At 38.7% G+C, this 26726-nt stretch overlaps 1 protein-coding gene across 1 annotated transcript in view; it reads right to left on the bottom strand.

The window, feature by feature from the left end:
- The window catches only part of reep3b (receptor accessory protein 3b), a 62119-nt gene that overhangs the window by 12848 nt on the left and 22545 nt on the right, over positions 1-26726 (bottom strand). Inside the window, exons 2-6 of the mRNA XM_041815533.1 lie at positions 20930-21002; positions 13853-13929; positions 12059-12179; positions 10473-10586; positions 515-680 (exon numbers count right to left, since the gene is read on the bottom strand). Coding sequence (XP_041671467.1) covers positions 515-680; positions 10473-10586; positions 12059-12179; positions 13853-13929; positions 20930-21002 — 551 coding nt within the window. The remainder of the gene's footprint in view (positions 1-514; positions 681-10472; positions 10587-12058; positions 12180-13852; positions 13930-20929; positions 21003-26726) is intronic.

Below are 26726 nucleotides of genomic sequence, written 5' to 3'. Positions count from 1 at the left end.
ACATTTTTTGAGTGCTGACGTCTCAATTGAAGTGAATTATTTTGCTGCCCCTCATCGAGTTGAAGTCTCTACACAATAAAAAACGTTGAAAGAACTCACAGAGAAATTGCACCTGGCAGGAATTAAAAAAGCCTTCATCTCAAGCCTAGATGAGTGCTCCTCTCAGTAGAGCTGGTAGCTAGTAGAGCCCAAATGGCTCTTCATTTTTTAAAAGTTTGGCTTTTTAAATGTGGATCAAATTATGACAAACGATGGAGGAAAGAAAACTGGCACTCAAGAGAGAGCTAGTATTTGTTTGTCTTCTGAAGTTGGATCACACAAGTTTCTGAAAGACTTTGCATCTGTTGAGTCATCGCTGTGATCTGGCTGAATGTTAATTAAGTATTATAATGTCTGTTAAAACTGCTGTTATGTCTGCTGTCTTCATAATTTTAAAATCAGTCTAGCTTTGAAAATCTTCTTCTTTGTAGCCAGCCAAACCAGGCAGTGAATCAGTGTGAAGTTTTGTGCTCACCAGCTTCGTCTGCGGCATCACTGCTCTGGGATCTCCTCATGGCGGGGTTGGCTGCACGGGAGCTGTACGGGTAGAGCTGGTTTCCTCCTCTCTCCTCCTGCTGACCGATCTGAGTCAGGTCGTGCATACTGAGGCTGCGCAGCTTCTCTGTGATGGCCCCCTGACCCTGTGAAAAACACATCAACTACAGTTAATATCATACTACACAGAAAAGCAAACATTCACACTGATGATGTGAGTATAAACAGACAGTTAACGACAGGGTTGAAACAAAAATGTCAAATAATAAACACAGATCTTCAACTAAAGGACTCTGGGGTTAAACTGTTTAAAAATGGAAAAAAAAAGTTTATTTTTGAAATCTGTCCAATATTAGCTTGTATTTTTTTTTTTTTGCTGGCACCATCAAATGCATTTACAAACAAAGCAATAAAAAAACTTCAGTATAAAACTGAGTCAACAGTTACAGTACATGTTGGACACAGAAGCAGCTATGACCAAAATAACAAAGAAAATATATAAGTTTGGACACTGTATCGCTCAAAATAATCTAACATTCCCTTGTTCATCTGTCAGATTTATGGTGGATACTTGACATAATGAATAAAGGTCTCCATGCATTCTCAAACATCTGCTCTGTAAACTGAAATATTTGCGTTATCCACTGTTATAAAGTGGACAATAGTTTTAATCCTCTGTCTGTCTCTATATACTTCAGGTGGGATTCATTTTTAAAAAATATGTTATTCAATTTCATTGCTACACTGACGATACACAGCCGTATTTACCCCCCAAAAAATCAGACCTTCTTACGCCTTGCGTCCTCTCCTGGACTGTCTCAGAGACATTAAAGCCTGGATGGCTTTTAATTTTCTTAAGCTAAATGAGAGCAAGACTGAAGTTATTGTCTTTGGACCCCATGGAGGCTGTACCAGCCCCAGTGCGGATCTGTAAAAATAAAAATGCAAAAAAATTTGGGGGTGATAATGGACAGAGAGTTTAAATTGGATCTGCAGATAAATGCAGCTGTAAAAGCCATTTTTTATCATCCTCATCCAAGATAAAGTCCTTTTTGATCTTTTAATAATTTGTTATCTGTTATAATTGATTCATCGATGTCCTCCAATTTTAGCTTTGGTCCTGCGTTTGTGTTTTATTAATTTTCATTTTTACCGCAAGGCACTTTGGTCAGCTTTTTGTTTTCAAATGTGCTTTATAAATAAATTTGGATTGGATTGGAACTAAACTTTTTTAGCATATTCAGCAACAACAAGATTTTGATTGGTCAGATGCATCTTGTTGGGAGTGAAAGTTTGATTTTTTCAAACATTGTTCAAAAAGAAAAAAATTTTTGCTGGAATTATGCATGGCAAAATTATGTCACTCGTGTGAAGATTGTCTCGCAACATACTGGGGAAAAATGTGTGAATTATTTGCACACAATTAAGAGTGTCTGGTGAGCAAAACCTTTAGTGGAAAACCTGGGAGGAGGCCCAGGGATCATGGGGGCTTTGTCTGCTCTGAGGTTGTTAGGATTAGACTGGCATATATTAACTAAGATCATGGCAGAGCTTTACCTACATAGGTTAAACGATTGTCTTTTGACATAATAAACATATAGAAACTTATTTTCTTACAGTTTTGTCTATGAAACACTTAAAATTGATGTTGATTTTTGAAGTAACGATTGCTTTTTAATTCGTGTGGTCATGGAGGGGCTCCGCTTTTCTTAGATATAAGTAGGGCGGGCTACAGGGAAAAAGGTTTAAATTAGGTTCAGCCTGTATCAGAATTTATACTACATTTTCTAAATTAACTTTAGTCACCTCACATTGGTTGTAGTCTGAGTAAAACTGTCTTAGTTTGGGCATGCTGACCTCACACTCATAAAGTCCATGTTATTATACCAGCCCACATTGTCCAGCCATTGTTTTAATATGAAATAGGAAGTGTTCTGCTCCAGTCATCACAATAAGCACTTGGCCCTTTATTATATAATAGTATAGTGATTATTGCGTAACCACTTGAACTTGTTCTGTTAGTTTACTTAAGCTACAGCTTTGCAGACTTTGGCCTAAGGTACACTTAGTAAAGGAAACACCTCAGATCAGTGTGTCACACTTAAAAAAATGACTCGTCCCATGGTTTTTAAACTGCTGAGGTGAATTAATTTAACTAAAACTTTTCAGAGGAGTTGTTGGCTGGTTATGAAACACTACTGATGCCTCTATATGGGCTACCAAGCCAAACAAGACCACCAGCATCATGCTGTTTGTGCATCAGCTGTTTTTTTTGCAATTATTGATGTCTGAAACAGCTGCTGTGGAGTAAACATCACACAAAGTGGATTATAGCAGAAACAGCAAAGATTCAGAGTGATATATCTGACTGTTTAGAAGGATGTGATTTTTGTTTGAAGGTACTTCTTTCAGCAAAAAAACTGAAAGTACTAGTTTGTCCATAGGGGGCGCCAAAAGCAACACAAACTTGAACCTCCTCACAGGAGCTTTTAACACTTAAATCAGACTAAAGCCCTGTTTACACAGGATTAGTATTACCTGTGGACCTCTGATTGTTTGTTTTAATTGTGAAGGATTTCTATTTTTTTTATCTTGTGAGATTTCACCATGTCTTTAGTTTGCAAAGTAAAATTCCAGGGCAAATTACCAGACATATCTCTGTACAAACAAATGTCCTCTGATAATAGCAGTTAAGACAAGGAGGATTGTTTGTCTCCAAGCTGGCAGTTAATCAGATGTGTTTGATTTTTTTCTTACACTGCTCTGCCACTGTTCAGACACAGAAAAATACATAGTAAAATAACTCAGACATCAGTGACCACAAGAATGCAAAAATAAACTATGATGAAAACCATTATGGGAAGCATTCACAACATGAACCAGGGGATAAAGGGAGAAAAAAAATGAACGAGTGGGGAGTAAAAGAAGTCAGGAAGTATTAAAGAGGAATACGTTACAGTTAAAGGACTTGTTGAGATACTCAGGAGAAAACTCATAAAAACAGGGACATGAATGAAGTCGTAAAGGTTTAAATGCTGAGTTAAATGTCTTTGTATGTATTGCTGATTTATTGTGCAGTAAGAACAGGATGGAAGGAAGTAAAGAGAATAAAAAGATGGAAATAAACACAGATGTTTTTCAGCGACTGAGTCTGGTAAAAGAACATCCACGTCTGAAAATGAAAGGATGTGAACACAGTGTGACCGAAGAATAACACTGGTATGAAATGAAAAGGAAATGTTCTGTCCATGCTGCGTTCACTGACTGGTTTTTACCTCCCAGAGCAGCCTGCTGAAGCACACAAACCCTGAAGAAAGACGGATGTCAGTGCAGAAAGAGAGGAGAGAAAGAAGTCACAAGAGGGTTAGATAGTAAGGCAAAATACACACAGCAGAAACCTCACCGTAATAAATTTATCAGTGGAAGAAAGACATGGACCATTCTTGTATACTAAAATTCTTATGAAACTTTATACATTTAAGGTAAGAAACAACTGGAGGAATGTGTGAATTATGCAATTAGACAGAGAAAATTACAGCCACGAGTCAACAATGTGTTGTTGGTTCAACCTCAGGTTCTCTGTTGGACTGAGGTCTGGGCTTTGACTCGGCCACGCCAGAATATTCAACTTGTTGTCTTTCAACCATTACTGTGAACCTTTTGCTGTATGCTTTGGGTCATCATCTTGCTGGAAAAAAATCTTCTCCCAAGCCGTAGTTCTTTTGAGACTGAATACGATTGTCCTCCTACATTTGGCCACATTCATTTTAACCTCTACCTTTACAAGCCAACTAGGGCCAACTGCTGAGAAGCATCCCCACAGCATGAGGCTGCCACTACCATGCTTCACAGCAGGGATGGTGCGTTTGTGGTAATGTGCAGTGTTAGCTAAACACATAGCATCATCATCATGTCTGATGGCCCAATAGCACCATTTTGGTCTCATCAGACTAAAGAACTTTCTTCCACTTGACCATGGAGTCTCCCACATACCTTTTGGCAAACTCTAGTCCAGATTTAATCTGAGTTTTCTTTAACAGTGGCTTTCTCTTTACCTCTCTCCCATAAAGCTTTGACTGGTGAAGAACCCAGGACAGTTTTTGTATGCAGAGTTTCTCCCATCTCAGCTGCTGAAGCTTGTAACTCCTTCAGAGTAATCCTAACCTTTCCTCTGAGTTGCTTGGTGTGTTCTTTTGTCTTCATGGTGTAATTGTAGCCAGGAATACTGATTCACCAGTGACTGGACAATCAACAATACTTTGTAGAAATCTATTTTCACATTTGATTTTTTGTTTAAAGACAAAAAATCTAGATTTATTCTGGAATCAGAATTGACATTTCTCAAAGATTAAAACACAGTAGAAACTGTGAGTTATAGCTAATATAGACATTTCAATTGTCTTTATTTATTGCTATTCATATCTCCACTGCAATAATGAACAATGTATTTGCATATTCCCCTTTGTCTGATATTGTGCAAACTGATTAAAGGAAGAGGCCACTCCGATAGTTGGACATCGGTCTAAAGAGGTCTGGCAGGAGGACTGGTCATGTAATTGAAGAACGCAGAGAGAACAGAGAGGCTTCTTCATACCTGTGGAAGCTTTACAGATGCAATTTAAATCAGCCCCGGGCTACATGCACATCAATATGCATGTATGCTGCATGCATAATGCAAGAAGGTGCATATAGTAGTTTGAAACGAGAGGCTCTCAGGAGTTTCCTACTCGATAAAATCACATAAAAATCACTGGAAACCCTTCATCTAAATTCTGAGATGGGTTTATGAAGCAAACCACGGCTCCAGTGTCTGCTCACTGAGCCATGTGCTTCAGTGTTTAAGAACGGTCCAGACAGATGGATTTCATGTACAATACAGCTGCTTTTACATGGTACAAGCTCAGATCCGTCAAATGTAGACTAAAAGTACAAGAAGATTTCAGAGGATTTAGAAAAGCACAGTGACCTGAAACAGAGACAAAACGAGGAAACAAAAACAAAAGGAAAAGAGGAATGAAGACGATGAAAGATAAATAAGAGAAACACTGCTGTAGAAAGAGAGGCTCTGAAGAATTAGCCAAATTCTCTCTAGTTCACAATGACCCTGGCATTGAATCTTGGATAAAATCCTCATTTCAATAAATCTGAAACTCTAGTATTTAAAAGTGGCAGAATGTACTTGGTTTTATGAAAGGAGAATAGCACTGAGGCTATATTTGAATTCCAAAACAAACTAATTGAATTGAAGAGTTGGACTTATTTTGAAAGAGTACCCGAGGACACGAGTAATGAGAGTAAATTTAATTTCCTGTCCTGTGGCATTTCACCAATGACTGCTCTCCTGATCAGTCCAGATCGCTCCTCTGTGCTCCAAGAGGGAGCTTCATTCACAATGTTTGATGCCGCAAGTTTTTATGCCGTGTTACAAATACTAAACACTAAAATTATGAATAATGCAACTGGACAAAAAAATCCTGATTTTAGATATGTGGCTTTATGTTCCTGGTTGTAAATAAAGATGTGGATGTGGCCTTTCTATTCAAAAGTGAAGCCAATTTAGGAGCATCTTTTAAGCTTGTGATACTGTGAATACAAACAATTACATGTGGAACTGATGCACAGGCACAAACTGTCAAAATAATCTCAGACTTTGTTGTTCAGCTGTACTGAAACATCCTTTTAACGTCACATCTTGCCTCCTGAGACTGAGATTACCTGGCTAGTTGGGCATAAAACTTCTGGGTGTAGAGGACAACTTCATTTCATCAGCACAAAAGTGAAACAAACATCATACTGAGGTGTTACAAACCTGCATTCTTTCTATGGACCAGTAGGTGTTGACTAAAAAACATGTCTTTCTACAAGGAAATGAAACAATCCTCTCATAAGTAATTCCTTACCTAAATACTCTCACTCTCTCATTTTCTCTCACCTGGACTTTTTATCTTAAAAAGCTTGTAAAACATTAACCCTGAGGTGCACAGTCAAGCTCTAAACATCCGTTTTTCAGGACAACCTGGACTTCAAGAATATGTGTGCTGCAGTAATGTCAGTAATGTAGCTAGATGGAGTGAGAAACAGCACAAGCACACAGCTAAGTGAGAACATGTTATTTTTCTGGTTATTTCACAGCAGTTACGCTCTAAATAACTTAAAAACAACATATTTTGAACTCAACACAAAGATGCAGGGTGTTTGAAGTAGTGGTGCTGAGTGTCTCTGCTCTGCCCTCACTTACAGTACCCACTCCCATGGCCTGTTTAAGTCACCATTCAGCAAATACAAATATTAAGTCCCTTTATCATCTCATTAAATGTACATGTTATTGCTGTGGTTCCCAAAGTCCTTTTGAGAGGAAAAAAGTGAGCTGACAGTCAGCGGGAGACTGAAAGCTCTCCAGTAAGTATCTGATGTGTTTCTACAGGTACCAAATTGGGACTGGGTTTCGATACTCTTCCCTAATGTGTCCGTTGAAGCATAGGGGCCTGAAAATATTTTCATCTGCCAAAGGGGACACAGAAAAAGTTGGGGAAATATGGCCCAAGCATTAATGTCTATTACAGACAGAGACTAGAGGAGGAAAAAAGAGAATGCCTTCTGGTTCTCTAAAGTCCCGACTTGTGGACTTCATTCCCTTCCTCTTGGCAAATAAACACTGAATAATGTCTGATATATGCACTTAAATTACACAGTGTGAGCTAGAACAAATCATCCTCTTGATAGTTATTGTTATAAATAAAAACAAAAAATTATCTTAGGATATTTTGTAGGCTGTACAGTTCTTAAGATGTATCATGCCTTGATCACAGAAATCATATGATCATAGGCAGGTGCATGTTGATTGGTGCTGAATTAATTCTTATTTCATGCAATATAAACATGCTTAAAAATAATAATGCTTCACAAATCAGGCTATTTTTATTTGAGAATACCGAAAGGGTGCAATAAAGAACTTGTCATAGATTAAACTGGGCTTTAAAGTGAGGTTTTGCATTGACCAACTGATTGGTAAGAGTAGGGGTGTAACGTCAGCCGACCAAGATTTTCTTTTGTTGACTGCAGACATAGAAACCACTCAGCATTGGCTCCTTATGGCTTCTACTTTGGTGCACTGGTATTGAAACTGATATAAATATCATGTAATTTCTTCTAGTATCACAGTAAATTTTGATATGTGTATGTCATGACAACACTAATATGTAGAAATTTCCCCTTTATCCATTTATAAAGCTTGTTCCATCCTGAGGTGTGAGAGGCTGGAGCCGATCCCAGCTCTCTCTTTAGCGAGAGGCAGGTACACCTGGAGTACGTTAGAAAAAGTCCCCAAAATTACCTCCTAACTCCTTTCCTATTCACTTTTCCTTAACCCCAGTGAAAAACGTCACAGGGTCAAGGAAAGGTGGGAGTAAGAGGATAGGAAAGGAGAACAGCAGTGATTAGGGAATCTGACCGCACTTTCCCTAGGCGGTTGTTATGGACGTGATGTGTGTTATTTGTATAAAAACTACAATTTAATGTTGATGGACTACAAAATTCACACCTACCACTCTGTGCGTTCTCTGTGTTGTTATGAGCAGCGAATGAAACTTGAAAACCTGGGTGATAAGTATGAGCTCATTAAAGTGTTTATATCCTAAAGTCTCTTCAGGATGAGGAACTGTGACTGTGAACATCAGAACAGCAGAAACTTTTCTCTCTCTGAACTTACTGCAAATTCAATATGACTAGATGAACAATATTCAAGTCCTTTTATTTCACAACTATATAAATAGTTTTGTTTTATTCCCTACATATCTATTTTTCTTTAATTGTCTCATCTCTGTTAATTTCATGAGTCTACTCTGTTCTGTCTTTCTTTCAGCTCATTATGTGAAAAGCTCTATAAACCGCGTCTTTCTTGCATAATTATGATGATGAATATAATAATCACGATGGCAACATGCCGACTTTATCGCTTTAATTGGTTGTGATTTACAAACATTTATCACATGTACTTTAACATTTCAAAATAGCAAAACAAATGCAGTTTATAATTCTGACAGATCAGTTTACTGTTGGTATAAAAGAAAATGAGAAGAAATGAAATCGTTATCATAATTGAATGATATAGTTTTCACGTCTGTAATATTCTTCTGTTTATCTCAATTACCTTCCGTTTATCATATGTATTATAAGTTTGTCAATGAATTTTATTGTTTAAATTGAGGCTAGTAAAGTTACAGTCAAGCTGATCGCTTGTTTAGATGAGTGGTCAACGGGTGCGTCACTTTAAACGAAGTTTACGCAAAGAATTGTAGGTTGTCTTTTCAGCTCTCCTTTGGTAAAGGATAGTCCAGTGTTTTCCAGGGTAAAGGAGATAATAAAGGAAATAATGAAGCTCCTTTCCTCATCAGTTAGAGAATTTGAACGGCCTTTATCATGGCCGACACTAAAATACTTCCGGGTCGTTTCACTTGGTTAGGAACCTTCCTAAGCAAAACGGACTATTCGAATGAACCCTCGACTGATCACCAGTCAATTACAGAGCAGACGAATAGAGAAATCAAACCAGGCATGCTAACTGTCACATCTACAGACAATTTAGAGTCACCAGTTAGCCTGGCAAGCATGTTTCTGGTCAGTAGGAGGAAGCTGAAGCAGCGAGCAGAGAGAAGCCACAAGGAGAATATGTTAACTCTACACTGAAAGTTCATGTCTATAGGTTTAAAATCTTGGAGCTGATCTTGCTCTTCTTAAGGTAAACTTTTGGGAAAATTCAGCTTGAACTGACAGAGAATAGTCACTTCTTTCATGGATCTTCATTAGAAAGGGTTCAACATAAAATAATGTCTCATGATGTTAAAATGAAGGTACATCATAATCATGATGGATGTCTTCTGCTGTGAATGTGGGTCTATTAACTTGACTTTGTGTTTAGTGGTAGATTCCCACTGCCTGGGATTACCTCAGTGCAGCGAAGCCTTCGGCGGGAGGTCAGCAGGGATTATCTGATACTCCCAGGTATTCACGCAATGCTGATGAAACCACTTCTCACACACTTCATTTATACTGACTCTGCACTCAGCTCTGGCTCGAGGGCACACTCACTGTGGAGGTGTTTGCATGAACACAGCGTCTTTAAATATTATCTTGCCTTGTTCAGTCTCAGTGTGCACATTATTCAAGACTGGGTGTAGCGTTTTATGCCACTCTCCTGCATTTATTCACACATCAATAACACCTTTTCTCTGTGTTCTCTGATGAATGATTGAGCAGGGCAAAAAGGAGTACAGTCTGAGCCAACATGGGGAGTTTAAGCAAAACAATCTGCTGGACTGTTATACTGAATAAAACAGGTAGGGGGCACTGTGGTATCTAAAGAGCTTTCAGTGTTAGTCACAAGCAGAGAGAAATGACTGAACATGTTTATCCTCTTTAGCAAAGCAAATTATGTTTAAAACTTCAGGCAATGGAATCTATGGTAGGTGTTGAAACACCAAAGTGAAAACTGCTTCTACAGTGTAACTGAACTTTTTGGTTATTAAACAAACATCAAATTTAAAAACACTACATTATTCAGCATCTCCACGCCAAGACTAAGGCAGACTTACAAACTCCCCTGAATATGAGCCCTAAACCCTAGTGAGAAAGCAACTTAATATGAGAATTACTACAGAAAAATGCATCAGTATGGGCAAAACACAACCAAATCAAGGACATAGAGAACATTTGGGTGGCAATATCTGACTAATTCCTTCATCATAACAAAATAAAGATTAAACAAACTGATTCACAGCAATCATGTTGGCAGATACGAGCAAATAAGACCATAAATCATACAGATTCATCATTTAGGAATACAGAAAAATTTAACTCTCACCGGGTGTAAGTAAATAAAAGTATTTAAAAACACCAGTGATGTACTAAAAAGCATGCAGCCCTGACTGAGAGAGGATTACCTTGACAGCTGCAGTGACAGCAGCAGTGGCTGCAATGCTCAGGCCCTGTTTGCCAAAGTTGACCATCGTCTCATAGCTCCTTTCTCTCGCTTGCACGATGTACTCATCTATTTCCTGTAGAGACAATACAAGAGATAATCAGCTAGTCTGAAAACAGCATTACTGAAGAATAACTAAACGGCCTGCCCTTCCCCCCTTTTCTAAAGAGGTAGATGATAAATGAAGGGATGTCTTTTACAAGTGCATACAGATGAGGATGAAATTATTAGCCCCCCTATGGAAACTTCATGTCTTTTAGAGTATTTCCTGAGATCTGTCAAAAAACGCAAGGAATTTTTAACAGCCTTCCCAAACATCCTGGTTTTATTTTGGGTGCCTACATCATTTTACTTTGCACAAAGAAATACATTTATTAAAAAAAAAGACAAACAAACAAACAAAAAAACTGCCAGGGTCTAAATTATTACCCGCCCCCCAATGCTAATATTCGGTTGCGTCTCCTTTTTGCAGGATAACAGCCTGCAGCGGTTTGTTGTAGTTTTCAACAAGTCTCGGACTCGCCTCCCGAGGAACCCCAGCCTATTCTTCTTCAGTGAATCTCTTAAGCTCCTCCAGATTTGATGGTCTTCTAGCATGCACCTTTGTCTTCAGTTCACCCAACAGATTTTCAAGATTCAAGTCAGGGCTTTGAGCAGGCCACTCAATAACGTTCACTTTGGTCTTCTGGAGGTAGTTCTTTACCAGGAGCCACAGATGTTTTGGGTTGCTGTTTGACTGGAAGACAAAGTGACTTATCCTTCTTTCTTTGTGATCCTTCCACCTTTATGAGATTACTAGATCCAGATGCACTGAAGCATCCCCACATCATAATACTCCCACTACCATGTTTCACAGTGGAGATGGTGCTCTATGGGTGATATGCCTCTCCCTTCTTCCTCCAAACATGAGCAGCATCTCTGTCACTAAAGAGCTCTATTTTGGTCTCATCTGACCAAAGGACATGCATCCACTCTGCAGAATCTTTCTCCAGGTTGTCCTTAGCATACTTTAGTCTGGCTTGAAGGTGTCTCTTCTGCAGAAATTGACTTTTACTTGGTCCGTTCCTGGGCAAGGTTCCAGTGATTGCCTTCTTAGAGACTAAAATTCCCAACTTGGGTGAGTCATAGTGCCCTGGCAGTTGTTCTGGGGTCTTTAGACACATCTATCACTAGTTTTCCTTTCTTCCAATAATTTTGACCCTGGTTGTTTTTGGTTTATGTGAAAACCAAACCATCTATATGAAAAATTTTAAAAATCCAAAATCAAACTAGGATGTTTGGAAAAGCTGCTGTGAAAAATCTTGCTCTGCTTAACAGCACTTAGAAAATATCTATAAAAAATTAAATTCTCATAGGGGGGCTTATAATTTTATCCTCATCTGTAGCACCTGGAAGGTCTCTCTTAAATTCTTCAAACAAAAAAGAAGCATGGAGTCTGTATGAAGATAAGTAAGGACTGAACTTAAGTCCAGGTTAGACGCATCTAGGCCCAAACTCCAGGGTTTAGTTACTCTGAAATACAAGGCAGAGCCAGGTGAATGATCTTACCCTCTCTCTGGATGAGAGCAGCGGGTGCAGACACTTTCTGTAAATGAGACTTGCTCCTCGTGTGTAGGGGGACAGCAGCCAAATCACGATGGCTATCTTTAGCTCGTAGTACAGGGGAAACCTGGAAATGAACACACACAAGCACACATACTGTGACGGCTATTTTTGTGGCATGATTCTGAATCCAATCCTCGGCTACTTTGTCTCCATGGTATCATTCTCCCCTCTTAAATAAGCATCTGCGTCACATTTATCTGTTGTTATCTACTCAGCAAAAACTCCAACCATATAGTGAGTCCATTTGTTTAATTTCAAGTAAAAATATCTCAGAACATTTCATATCATTTTTGTATCAGAAACCCTTTAAGTGGGAAATGTAGATGGAGTTAATCAGTAGTTGTTGGTTATTTTGAGTATATTCTATGATTTTTTTAAGCTTCCTGAAAAGTAAAGTCATGGCTGAACCATTAGAGCAATACGAACAGCCAATCTTTACCTGTTTAAAAGTTCACCAAACATTACTTGAAATTCCTAAATCCTGTCTGATAATCCTTTTGAATTATTATTTCTAATTTTTATCTTTAAACAAGTGAGAAAAAGAGAGCGCATGTAGGCTGTTGCGCACAGAGGGAAAGAAAAAAAGGAGATAAAACTTAACTCTTGCTGCCCAAAGCTATTTTGTAACCATTTTGTCTCACCTGCACTTATTGTTCTAAAAAGCTCATCAACGCTGTGGTGCACTGTCAAGCTTTAAACATCCTTTTTTTCAGTACATCCACAGCTTTAGGAATATTTGTGTTGCAGTAATGTCACTTGAGTTTTTAAAAAATCATGGGACTATATGAAGACAAAAGAACTCAACCAGTTGAGAAGCACTGCTCCAGGATATACATGCGCAGTTTAGCAAAGTATGATGTGACGACGGAACAGCCTGCCATTGGTTTTCACAGCCAAGTCACAATGCATTGTGGGATACAAGACAGACAATATGGCAGACAGCATTAGTGGCTAGCGGCAGAAACTACTGAACAATGGGTTAGAAAATGGCTAAAAAGACTTTTAGTGTCAGAGCTACTGGCGTGGATATAATCTTAAATAACTGGAAAGTCACAGGCTTACTGGAAAAGCTTCTGTAAGGAATACAAAGGCATGGATAGCGTCATTAGAACGGCACAATGGCCTGCTTCAAGAGGAAAAAAATTAAGTCCCTACAATCTATGGTTCAAAAGTTATCAAGGTTTGTATGACCAGTCCCTCTACTTGTCGTATACGACAATTTTGGTTTGAGAGGGTTCATTTCATTGTCAACTTCTCTGGTAAAGTGAAGTGTGTGAACAACACTGCAACTGTAAATCATTTCCAACTCACCTGTAAAAAAAAACATTCCTATTGGTTTTAATTTTCGGGTAAGACAGAATGAAACAAATGTAGAGGCATACTCCGCTCTCTGCTTGCACAATCATGCTGTAAAGTTCTTGGTCTGACCTGCGTCTTGCATAATGTAGTTTTAAACACTTTTCCTGCAGTATACAGCAGTACTGGATATCACAAGAAATTTTTGGGAAGGTTTAATGTAACTGAAAAGTGGATCCTGCTTATCCTACTTGCTGCATTGGCAGATAAATATTGACTTTGAAACACAATGTTTATCTGGACTTGTCAGGAGAAATAGACATGTATGAGCTATTCAGGCTATGAGTCTGATAATTACAAAAAAAGTAAATAGTGTTGTGGTCTTTTTTGGTTCCTTTTCAACAGAACATTGAGCATATGCAGAGATACTTTATAACTCACCATGCCAGTGTGAGATCAGTGATGGTCTCCAGCACTGTGTAAAGTGCAAAAACAATCCAGTACATCATCCATCGCACCTACACAAAAATACACAGACAGAAAATTGAAGGGTAAGTATGAGATATTTTTAACAATTCAGTCACCATTCACATTTAGGAGAGCTTGATGTTTGTTATCTGCTTGGCAGGTGTTGTGATTCTTCACTTTAACATGTATGACATGGGTTGTTAGCTTTGACCAGCATAAAGGAGGAGAATTGTCCACCTGAGCGCGATAAGTGAGGTTTGTATGTTGTATTTCACTCTTCTTTCATCCTGCTGCACCCTCTCTAAGGTCAGAATATTGAAGGGCAAACAGAGTTTCTGATATTTTGCTTTTATGCTCTCCGCTGCCCTCGCTGCTCTCTCCGTCCCCTCTTAAGGGCTTTCCAGGCTCTTCTGGCTGGATTTCCATATCAAAGCCAGCGGTAGACGGTGGCAGGCGGGCAGACAGTCACATGGCAGGCTGAGGTATTAGTGAGACCCAGCCACTGCCGCATGACTGAACACACACTGACACTAGCTAATGAAATGTCAGTGTGTGTGTGTGGTGGAGAGAGAAAGAGAGAAAAGTCTGTTTGAAAGAGAGAGAACAAGAGCAAATGGCACTCACCTGTCTCACAAACTCGGAATAAAACCCACACACCTGCAGTTAGAGCTCAATAGGCAGACACTAAACACACATCCACCATTTCTGCTGGACTGGTTAATTGGTGACCTCATAGTGAACTCCCTCCACACTCTCAGAGGCTCATGGGAATGATAAATGTGAAACACAGAGGCAGTGAGACGGAGAGGACTTCTAATACCTCTGCTTTCATCTCCCACTTCTCTCTCCCTCCGTCTCTAACAGCTTCCTTCTCTCTTTCCTTCCCGCCTTCATCTCATCAGTAGCCAGGACATTAAGATGTGACCTCAGTAAAATATACAGCAGCCATTTTGCCTTCCTGAGGCAATAGCAGACATTTACTGGACATGTCTGTGAGTAACAGCCTTCCATTAAAGAGAAGACAAAAACACCTGACATCAGCTCTTTACAGCCGCTGGGCCCTGATGGTAACGCTTTATGTGCCAGACAGAGCATGGAGACGAAGATGGGCAGTATGGGAGACGGATACGAAGAACATGCTATGAAAAAAATCTCAGTTTTGCAGACTGTAATACTTTTCAACAATGCATGTCTAAAAAAAAAAAAAAGCAGTTATTTAAAGATCAATAGTATCGAGCAATCACAAACAGAATCTTAGATGAGGGGCAGCCCTGGTAAAATCCTACGCACAATGGGAACGTGCTCAACTTTGTGCCTAGCATGCGACCACAACTCTCACTTTGGCTATACAGGGAGGTGATGGCTCACTGCAGTGGCCCCAGGTTCCCGTATTCCCACTCTCTCTCTGCATTCTGTTTTGCAGCAATGAAAAGTCTTGTACTACTACAGCTTACACCTTAACCCCAAAATAGAAATCTATTTGTTGGATATTTTTGATGTAATAAAGAGAGATACAAATGTAAATATCACACCAAAAGCACTTAAAGAAATACATCCACAGTCATTTTTAGGCCTATAAATTAAAACAGTCCACGGCTGGTTTCTTTCTTCTACTTGTGGTAGCTTTTAGATTAAATATGACTTATGATAAGTAGTATCTGCAGTTAGAATCATTAAAAATTGGGGATTTATGTTTTGATAACATGTTGAAAAGCCTTAAAGCAAGAGACATTTGATCCATATGTAGAAGACATTCTTATAAAGCTAACCAATGGAAAATATGCCTGTATGTACGTGTATTTTCTGTCACAGCTGTCAGTTCTTTAAAAAAATACCCTAATCACATTGAATCATGACACTCCTAATAATTACGCCGTCTGCATTCTATGTTGCCATAACTATCTGTCTGATGTAAATGCTGTCATCTGTCCATGTCCACAGCAACAAACATGTCTGAACATGTTTGTGTAACATAAACACACCCAGCTGTAGTTTAAACACATCCTTATATGTGTCCGCTGTCCCTGTGTGTTCTGGACTTTATCCAGGCTTTAGTCAGGCTAGAAGTTCAACATTACAGCAACAACTGCTCCCAGTCCCCTAAGGAAAGTAAAGATGTGCTAACAGAGGTGATTCAGAAGTCTTTCTATAGGTCTCACACATGCCTTTTCCTTTATTTTGTAGAGAGGAAAACAGCAATTTAACAAGCTATCATGTGCCGACATGGACATGTCGTATCTGAGACAGCTGTAAGTTACTCAGCCCGTCTCATTTCCCAAAAGAAAAGTGTTAAGATGCTCAGTGGATCCTGTAATCCCAGGTAAGAGGAAGCCTGAGCCGATGTACCATAAGTGTGCTAAACTAAAAAAGTATAGCCTACATCAGGAATGGTTCCTGATGTAGTCCATTGGTCCAAGGTTATACACATTTCCTGAAGTGAAACAGCCAACAGCTGCTGACACAGATGACCAACATGGCTGGAAATATTTTCCTATTTAAATCACTTTAACAACTGGCCATGATAACTGGTGATTATATGTCCAATGCATCTGTGGTTGTTTTAGAGGAATGATTCAGTATTTTTTAGGCAGGGTAGTATGAAGTACAAGGCAAGAGTAACGGTATTAGCCTCCAGAGATTTCAGTGTGTGTTGACCTTTTATGCAGAGCATGCTGGAATCACTGACAAAGATGCTAAGCAATAGAGCATTACAGATGGGTACAGTTTCTCTGCACAATTTAGACAACTTTAGTTCAAAATGAGCCAAAAAACAATGTCAGCTCAAGTGTATGCTAAATTCAAAAATTCTGAAGCTTCTGTATTTGGCTTTATTTTGTAATGTAGTCTTCAGCTATGTGTTCCTCCGCTTAAGTGTTACGTCATCTCCTGATCAGCTGTTTGGGTCTGCAGGCTTTGATAGAGATAGAAACAGCATAGTAAACTTAAACAGAGTGATTTCAACTGAAATGATGACTACATGTCATTTACTGTGGATACAAAGGGACACTTTAATGACCTGGAGAAAACAGAGGAACTTCTACAGATGAAGACTAAGGGGGAAGAAAGAGAGAGGACAGAAACTTTAGTGGAAACTGGTGAGCAGGAGAGATCCCCAGTTACCTGGGGGTGTGAGTCAATCAACCCAGAGAGCTACTGCTGTCAGGAGCGGGACAACGCTACTTCAGGACATTTCTGATCAAGGATAGCGGCTCACGGGTTCCTGCAGCCTGCATCACTCCCCATCCTGAGTTCCCTGAATGCCTGTGTTTTATGGACCTTCTTCAATTTTCTGAAGATAAATTGAAGAAACCGACCCTAACCAGAAGAGCTGACTAGAAATTTATAATAATCCAAGTACGTTCATAGCAGTGGGATTATTTTCAAATGGTTGATACTATTCCACTAATAGTTGATAATTACACCAAGCTACAGCCATGTTTACATAAGACAACGTGTAAGCTGTTGTAGGGCTGGGCAAAATAGATTAAATCGCAATATGGCCTGCTGCAATTTTCAAATTGCAGAAGATGTAATATTTCTTGAACCACAACTTTATGTCAAAATACCAGTTAAAAACTATTTTTTACAGCAGAGATGCAATGCATTTCATAACTATGCAATTATTCAAAAGCCATTCCTTTAAAAATAGTCTACAAAAAAAATCTTATTTCTTCCTTTTTGTACTTTTGTCTTATTAAATATGAGAATGACTTAACAATTCATACCCAGTTTGCAATGCATGTTAAAATCAACACTATTAGGTATTTTTCAGAATTGTTCAGCCCTTGTTTAGTCTAATATTGTGTTGGTTGTAATATAGAATGCTTTATCGCTCATGTTTGTTTGAAAATACATAAGATGAGGAAGTTCAGGAATAACGCATTTCAAATCGAAATTACAATATCGGGTAAAAAAAATTGCAATTAGATTATTTTCCCAAATCGTATAGCCCTAAGCTGTTGTGGTGGAAAACTGAACTGAAATAACTAGTTTTAGTTAATTTGCTTAAGGTGGAAGGACACATAGCTGAAAGCTGCATCACAAAATGGTCCCCAACACAGAGGCCTGAAAAATAAAACTGATCCAAATTTTCGATATAGCATTAATTATCATACCTTCAACTTGTTAAATAAAACTACACAGAGAGACTGTACCCCTTTGTAGCACTCCATAGCCTAACTTCCTGGCCAGCAACCCCAGCACAACAGAATGTGCAGCTGATGCCAGTAAATAATCATGGTCCATGACAAATAAGAGGCACAGATATGACTACGATACAGCAACAGAAAGGCAGCTTCTAGTAGCGTTCCATGCATCCTTACATCATAGCAGACTGATGCAACTCCAGTGTTCCTGCAGCAATTATGAACATGTCATATCTGCCATGGTGGACAGGACACATTTTTACAAACTTAACAAGCAAGTGTTTCCCAGGCTTTGAAAACTGTTGCAACTATTTGGGGCAATGTAAGTACTCTTTTAGAAATACATCACAAAGGTTTATTCATTTTTAAATAAATTTAGACATGCATATTGTACCTTTCTACTAAAAAATGCACTACAGAAAAGCAAAACAAAGCCTAAGTAGGCCTAAATTAGAAAGGTCAGCCACAATCATTTTCTGCAGCACATGTGATTGTCAGTCGACCCTTCTCATGGGAGCAAAACAAACAGGTGAGTGATAGAGCAAAGGGGGATGACTCACCAATCAACCCAGGACGGATTTATAAAAAAGTTTTTTCCATGTGTTGCTTAGATTTAACACTTACAATAGGAGGAGCCAACAGTAGCCTTTGACCAACTGATCTTCTAAATTTATTCTTGTGTCCAAGTGGAAGTCTGTCCCAAAGTTGGGCTAAAGTTCCCTGCGGGCATTCCCCAGACTATTGTGTACAAGAAAAGGGTTGGAACAACGACATAAAGATTGTTTTTCCATCTTTTTATTCCCTGTGTGCAGCATTGCTTAACATAGTTGATTCACCATTTACAGATCCAGACCTTTAAACAAAGACCTGGTGATCAGTTTGAATCGCGATCAGGTAGCAGAAGCCAGCGATGAGGGAAACAAAAAGTAACAAAGTGAAAGTAAAAGTCATAGCTTATTGAAGCTGAACCTGTGAGCATCAGCGTTAAAGCTGTGTGAGTGAGAATGTGCTACTAACTCAGTGGACTGGGATTTCACTCTCACTCATATTAGTTACATCACCCAGCTACAGCATGAAAATTCATCCAGGCCCTTACATCTGTATGCATGGAGAGACTCCCATCACAATGCATGTTAGGGCTTCAGTATCAGTCCGTCCAATGATGCTAAAAATATACATCGCCTACATGTATTTGCTTAAATGGGAAGCTTCTGTAAGGTATTTAATAAAAACAAATCACATGTTGGATTTATGCACAGAATTGTGACAAACACTGGCTGTTCTTATTGATATCAAAATTTCAGCGTCTTTAATATGATGCTCTGAGCAGATTTCCCTAACAATTTGACTCACTGTGTCCCCACTTCATGACTCCTCTTGGTGGGTTTATGAAGTGAATGATATATTTGGCGATTTTAGACTGACCAGAGACCATCAAGCTTTGGTAAATTCTTCTTTTGTTCTATTTAGCTGTTCAGCATAAAAGCAGATCCCTGATTATCAGCCACAACCTCATGGTCCTTCGCTGGGGATCGTTCAGAAGCGTTCTGGGTCATGAATAAATCACTGAAACTGACGAGGCAAACAAGTAGTAATCTAAGAAAGAACTGAACACCCAAACAGATGAGTCACAATGCTATCTTCAACCAGCAGTTATATAACACTGATGAATGCGTGCTAAATGCTTGACTTTAAGGAAATAACTTGTTTATATTTCAGAGGCTTAAGAGCACTAATGCATTCAATAAACAGCACATAAACATGTGGATCTTGTAAACTACAGAAGAGATACTGCAGGAGATGGTTATCATCAACAGCAAGAAAGATAAAAAAACAAGAAGCAGCTTACTTTCACATGCAGGAGCTTGTTTCTGAACAGTTAACAGACACATTACCCATTTCAGTTTCACAAGGTTTACCTTGCCAACCCTCTGAGTGCAGAAAGAAATTAAATGTAGCTGCCTGGCAGTGCCATAAACTTACCATCCAACCTCTCAAGTGCTAAACTTATAAAACACTTCATGGATATTGACACTGAAAATATGTTGGCAGGCCTTTTAATATACAGGGATAAACCACCATGTTTTCAGTTGCTTTAATGTACTTGTAGCCTCAAAACAATGAAGGAGGGCCATGCCGGCACAATGATTTTTTTTAAAGTGCATGAATGCAAATATGTGTTCATAAATTTGATGTGATTTTTGGGATGGTTCAGTCTTTTCAAAAATACTTAAATCCCTTATAGGGATTTCCTCCTTTACGTCTATGTGACCAGTAAACCAGTTTAAAATGCTGAGACATGCACAGTGCACTGAAGGTTCCCAAGAGTACAGTGGCCTCCATAATTCTCAAATGGAAGTTTGGCACAACCAGGACTCTTCCAAGAGCTGGTTTCCTGGCCAAACTGAGCAATCGGGGGGGTGGGGGGGCTTAGTAAAAGACCAAGAACCAGATGGTGACTCTGACTGAGCTCTAGAGATCTTGTGTGGAAAGTTCCAGAAGTACAACTATCACTACAGACCTCCACTGATCCAGGATTTATGGCAGAGTGGTTAGAACTAAGCATCTCCTCATTGCAAAGCACATGAAAACCTGCTCTGATTTTACAAAAAAGCACCTTAAAGACTTTCAGACTGTGAGAAACAAGATTCTCTGGTCTGATGAAACCAAGATTGAACTGTTTGGCTTCAGTTCTTCATGTTATGTCTGGAGGAAACCAGGCACCGCTCATCACCTGCACAATACCATCCTCACAGTATAGCATGGCGGTGGCAGCATCATGCTGTGGGGGTGTTTTTCAGCAGCAGGGACTGGGAGACTCATCGGGGTTAAGGGTAAGCCGAATGGAGCAAAATATAGTGGTGTATTATACACTTTAAATGCAGTGTGATGTTGGTAAACTTACATATTCCTTGACGTTTTTGGTCTTGACAGCTTTGTAAGAGTAGTAGGCAGGATACAGAGTCCCAAACACCAGCCTGCAGGAAGAGCACACACGTAAAAAACTTTATTACTTCATGCAAACAAGGAAGCGCAAACACAGAGCTCAAGGATTCTCAATGCTGACGCAACAATGTTACACCTGCCTTTCCTTGTGCAGTCAAAATACCCCAGAAAATCATATTATTTCAGTATTTTTAAATATTTTTGATACCACATGTTTTTAAGCAACTTGGAAGAAACCACAGATGTTCAGTTATGGTTTTGACTAAAAGCTGCGAGGGCTCAAGGGGTTGGTCTATATTGCATGAATACAATGGTAGCAGTTGGGTTCTGAAATATTTCTGACAGATTTGTGCAGTGTGCAGTACTTTCAGTATTTAAAAACAAGATGTGGCAACCCTTACATGCAGAGTTGTTTTGATATGCCACAGTAAAAAGCATAGTAAGGCTGCTTGGATATACAGTGAGTATATAACAGAAGGGTATAAGGTGTATTATTAATGAAAAGTCCAGGTTGTGTTAGAAGAAAGGCTGATAGAGTAACTTCCCCTTCATCACACTGAGCTACAGTAAAAGCTCTGGTTCGTCTTCTTCTTCAGCATCTAATTTGTGCAGCCACAGAAGATGTGAAAGAGATTTTACCCTCAAACCAAAATGTGAGTGCCGTATAATCCTAAGTGCAAACTGAGGCTTACGTGGGGAATTGTGATGTTGTAGTTAAAAGCCATCATCCGTTCCTGCAGAACAATCTGGGGACTTATTTATATCCTGCTGTGCCCGGGTGTCGGGTCCTGACCCAAAGTCTGAAAACCACTGAACACAAGGCAGTGACTCAATGTTTCCTCTGTAATCTTCTGCAGCAGCAACAGACGGCTGAGTTCAACGTGGAGTTTGGTTCTCTGTCTGCTCCACTGGCAGGTTTAAATCTGCTAGATGTGCTGCAGGCTTCTTTTAAATGTATTTTATTAAAATATCAGAATCATGGATTGAACTGGAGGATCTTGATTTTTTGTCTCATGAAGAGCAGGTTTAGGGGCTCAACTTTGAATAGGTGAGTGTACAACTGAGTAAATGTTTATCAGTCAGTGAAGAAACATAGAAAAAACACATTTACTTCATTAAATAATGTATCACTGGAGGATATAGGCATATCAAAGACAAATCAATCTGAATATTTTCCGACATGCTGAGAATTTGTTTTTAAGGAAAAAAACTCTTAACGCAAAAAACATTGTTTGTGCATATGAAGAAAATGTTTCGTTGTGTTGTTTGTCCAGTAGGGGGAGCTCTGACAATATGACTGAGAGTTCTCAGCACTGTCTGCAGCACAGATGAGTAGACATTAGTTTGCACAAGAGCTGCTGGACAAAATCTGTTACACCATTGTCAAAATTTTCAATATCTGTTACTTTTTGATACTACATGGTACAAACGTGACAATCTTTTCTTTGATGATCTATAGCAGTGGTTCTCAACTGGTCGGTTAGGACCCAAAAGTGGGTTGCAAACTGGTTTCAGGAAAAAAGGAAAAATATCTCTGGTATTGAAGCCCTAGGCAGATATTTATCCATATACTTTATTTGCAATAAAATAAGTAAATTCTGATTGTTTTCTTGAGATTTTCACTAATTTATCCTTTTATCTTGGATGGAAATATTTTCAAGAAAGTTAGTTTGCATATGATCTGTAAATGTCTTATCACCTTTCAAAAAAACAACCAAAACGTGTTATAATGGTAAAACAGTGAAATTAAATGTTTGCATGCATGTCCTCCCACAGTGTTAGCCAGTCTCTTTGTTCAGCCTTTTGTTGTTTTCCTTCCAAGGTCCAAATTCCAGCATTTCTTGGTGAATTGATTTCATGAAAATCAGAAATGTAGGTCCTATTTCCCATTACAGAAGATTGTGGGTCCTTTGGCTGGACCTAAACTTCTAAAAATAAAACTTCAGATCATCTGCCATATTTTTATCCAAAAGCTGCCAGGAGACAAAGGAAGAGTCATGCCTTAGTAGCACAAATACATGGGCTCTGTTTCAGTGCCGAAGTGTGCAAGGATTTGAAAGCAATGTAAGCAAATAAGAGCCAGAAACCACTAAAAATTTGTGGCTGAGAACTTTTTTATGTCCAGACCAAATTGTTGTCTACTTTTAAAATTATGTGATCATCACAACCCTCCTTGTTTTATTTCATAGTTTAAATAACTTCGTTTAGACAATGCATTACCAGGGATTTATGAGAATTTTGTGCATTCTGATACTGAGCATTAATCCTTAAGACCTTGTGTGGATGCATCTCAATCAAACTAAAAACTGTTAAAATGGTTGCGTAGACAGAAAGAGTACTGGCATGCTTAAAGACTACGCCGTCAACTGCCGTGATCTGCTACTCAGACTGATGGGAAATGTGGCTCTTTCAAGAGATCCAAATTATATTGTTGAGCTAAATAATAACAGGTGGTCTTCCAGATCCCAAACAGTTCCTTATTTGTACCATTTTTGTCTCTTTGTGTCTTTAAAAGCAGCAAGAAATACAGAAGAAAGAAAACCAACCAGCTCTTAGAACCGGTTCATCCACAAACCACACAATGACTCCCTCATAACTTGTCATCTTGAATCGAGCTGTCAATTCAATTTGACCAGTACCCCAACAGATATATTTACAAAATGTTTAATCAATGAGTCCTTTGAAAGCATGTTTATGACAGCATGAGGGAGAAAAGCTGTTAAAGACGTACCACTTGACTTTTACCTCATGGCTAATTCACCCACATTCATTCTAATCACCAGCAGCTTCACCGCACAGAGCTTATTGGGATACCAAGTCACAGTAAGAAAGCCTCAGAAATGATGTATGAGCTGTTGTTTGTAGAAGAGGCGTGTGAGTATTAGGCTGTCACAGAAGATGTATTGTTAATGCTTAGTACGAACACACCAAAGTGCAGTTATTTAGGACATGAAAGCCCAAAGCAGCCACATGTGTACCTGAAAAAGTCTACAGATGGAAATGTTACTTAAATCGAAGCCTGATAATGATTTCCAAGGACTATAAGTTTATTATACCTGATGTAGAAGAATCATTTAACCACATTGCTCACATTAGTATTCAAAGGTGCAGCTATAAACAGCAGCTTATAATTTACAAATAAACATGGCATTTAATTGATCATATATTAAATGTTTTATTTTACGAATACTTGTGGTAAAAGAAAAAAGTTATTATAAAATAAAGTTCTGAGTAATTAAACTATAATAGGATTTTAAAATGCTAAAAAGATGTCAAAATAAATTACCACAGCACTACATACAGTGTGTCACTAGTGTTGTTATTATTCCAAATTTTTAGTTCAAGGCAACCAATGCTGAGCACGTTTTTTTGTTTTTAATTGCCAAACATGGCAGTAAAAAAATCTACACAGTGTGAATTTATGTCACTCTCCCCTCTAATTGTTTGTTAAGCTACTCAGGTTTACAGAGTTGTCTGATGTTGGAACATTTGTTTAAAAAAAAAAAAAAGATTAAATTTAATTTAATTGTATTATACTATTTTTTCATTTTTTATATATATTTTACTTCTTATTTATCTATGTATGTATTTTTTATTTATTTATTTATCAATTTTTTTATACATCTTTGTTTGGTGTGCTATTTGTGAAAATGTGCCAAGGGCTGAGGGCCTGGATCTGATTATTTATTTATGTATTATTATTATTGTTATTATTGTGTTACATCCTTTTTGGTTCAGTTTGTTTTGTTAATCTGAAAAAAAGGGACCGGAAGTCATGTGGCCTAGTTTTGATGTGGAATGTTATGGCTCTATTCTTAATAAAAACTGAATTCAAAAATAAATAAAAAAATTCTGTGCAGTGTGTACATTGCACAACACAACCAGGGCCTATAAAAAGTATTCACCCCACTGGGTGTTTAGCCTGTTTTCATTGATTTTATAAATCAAATCATGGTCAAACCTCCAGTATTTTCCTATATTTCCCTGCATTCATTTTACACTCTACTCTTACAAGCCTTCCAGGACCGGCTGCTGAGAAGCATCTCCACAGCATGATGCTGCCACCACGTGCCTCACAGTGGAGATGGGGTGTTTGCAATGATGTGCAGTGTTTATCTGCCAAAGTGTTTTGTCTGATGGACAAAATGCAATCAATCCCCTGATTTACATTTTTCAATAACCTTTTCTCTGAGTTGCTTGTTGTGTTCCATTGTCTTCACAGTGTAATGGTTGCCAGGAATCACTTTAAAATACCTAGCATCTAAAAGTATCAAGTTTGTCAATTTTTTCTGTACTATTCTTTAATAAAGCGCCATGCACCTACAGCACTATAGAGACTACAGGTTACTGTTTACTTTCTGACATGAACAGAGCTGTTTTTATCCCGACTCACAGAGAGAGAGAGCAAAGGCTCAAACTAAAGAATGAATATCCACACCCTCGCTCACAGACACACACAGTAACAAGGGCAGTTTGTCCAACCTCTCTGCTCTCAGCTGCACACCATATATTCTTCCTGACACAACTCTGTGAGTGTGTTTGTGAGGAGTGAGCAAGAAAAACGACTAGATGAATTTATAGCCTGACACTCCTTCCCTCCAGTCCTTCTCTCTAACATTCTCAGTCCTCCTCCTCCCCCCGCTCGTCTCCAGCACAGTTTGTTCTCTGCAGATCTGCCGAGTATGCACGCTGGATCTGGATCTGCTCAACTGGACGACACTTGGACTAAATACTCAGGCGTCACTGCTGCTGCTTTTCAAGCGCTTTTACTGCTCTTAAACACTAACAGCAAAATTACAGAAGCCCTAAACCACAGATTTACATCCACACATTTTATTGTTTATTCCATTTTTAGTGATGAAGACTAAATTTAGCCGAGTCAATTCAGCAGTCGACATGGAGATTTTAAAGCATGTCAAGCTCCTGTCTGCTGACAAGCTTCATGGAGATTAGGGGTCAACAGATTGTCAATCAGGCTGATCTGTATATGCATTTTTTTACCATTCGCTGATAAAATTAATCAATTTACCAGTCCCATATTTTGACTCTGCTGTGAGGTATGTCTGCCCCTTTGGCTCTGTTTCTACTCTCCATAGTCTTACCTTATCTCCTGCCCACAACACAATGTGATTGGCTGTACTCCATGTGTAATAACTAGGGATGCACAATATTATCAGTATGATATCAGTAACAGCAGATCTGAAAACTTTGCAGATATTTACAGTCAATATACTGGCCCAATCAGCCATATGCAGAAAAACTTTGTAGAGTTTATGGAGGACCAAGAGACCTACACCAGCTGATGTATTTGTTCATGCTCATTCCTTAGACTTTTAAAAGTATTTTAAGGACTTACACTTTAGACCTGAACTCCATTTGTAATTTCTTTCCAATACCATGCATCATAGGAAAAGCCATTCAATCTATGTTGGAGAACAACTGGCACGAAAAGTACTCAAATTTGTGTTTGGTAGATTCTTTGTTGTAACAATGCTCCTTGGCAAAAAAATCTTGTACTGTTGGAAAGCCTGTCTATTTCCCTTTTAAATGATGCCACATTTGTAAGGAACAAGCATGTGTGGGATGAGCAGCGTAGCTGAGTATGTGGGTTGCGCCCATGAAATGTTTGCAAAATCTTCTCTGCCAATGCCAAAGAGCTTATTCTACCATTGACTCTTGTTTTGAGCTTCTGGTACCCCAAGGTGCTGACCATGACATGCCTGATTGGTATCTGTTATGTTCAACGATGAGTCCAG

The sequence above is a fragment of the Cheilinus undulatus genome, linkage group 20 (genome assembly GCF_018320785.1).
Source record: "Cheilinus undulatus linkage group 20, ASM1832078v1, whole genome shotgun sequence".
In the NCBI taxonomy this organism is placed as follows: domain Eukaryota; kingdom Metazoa; phylum Chordata; class Actinopteri; order Labriformes; family Labridae; genus Cheilinus; species Cheilinus undulatus.
This window is presented reverse-complemented; position numbering and strand designations above follow the sequence as displayed.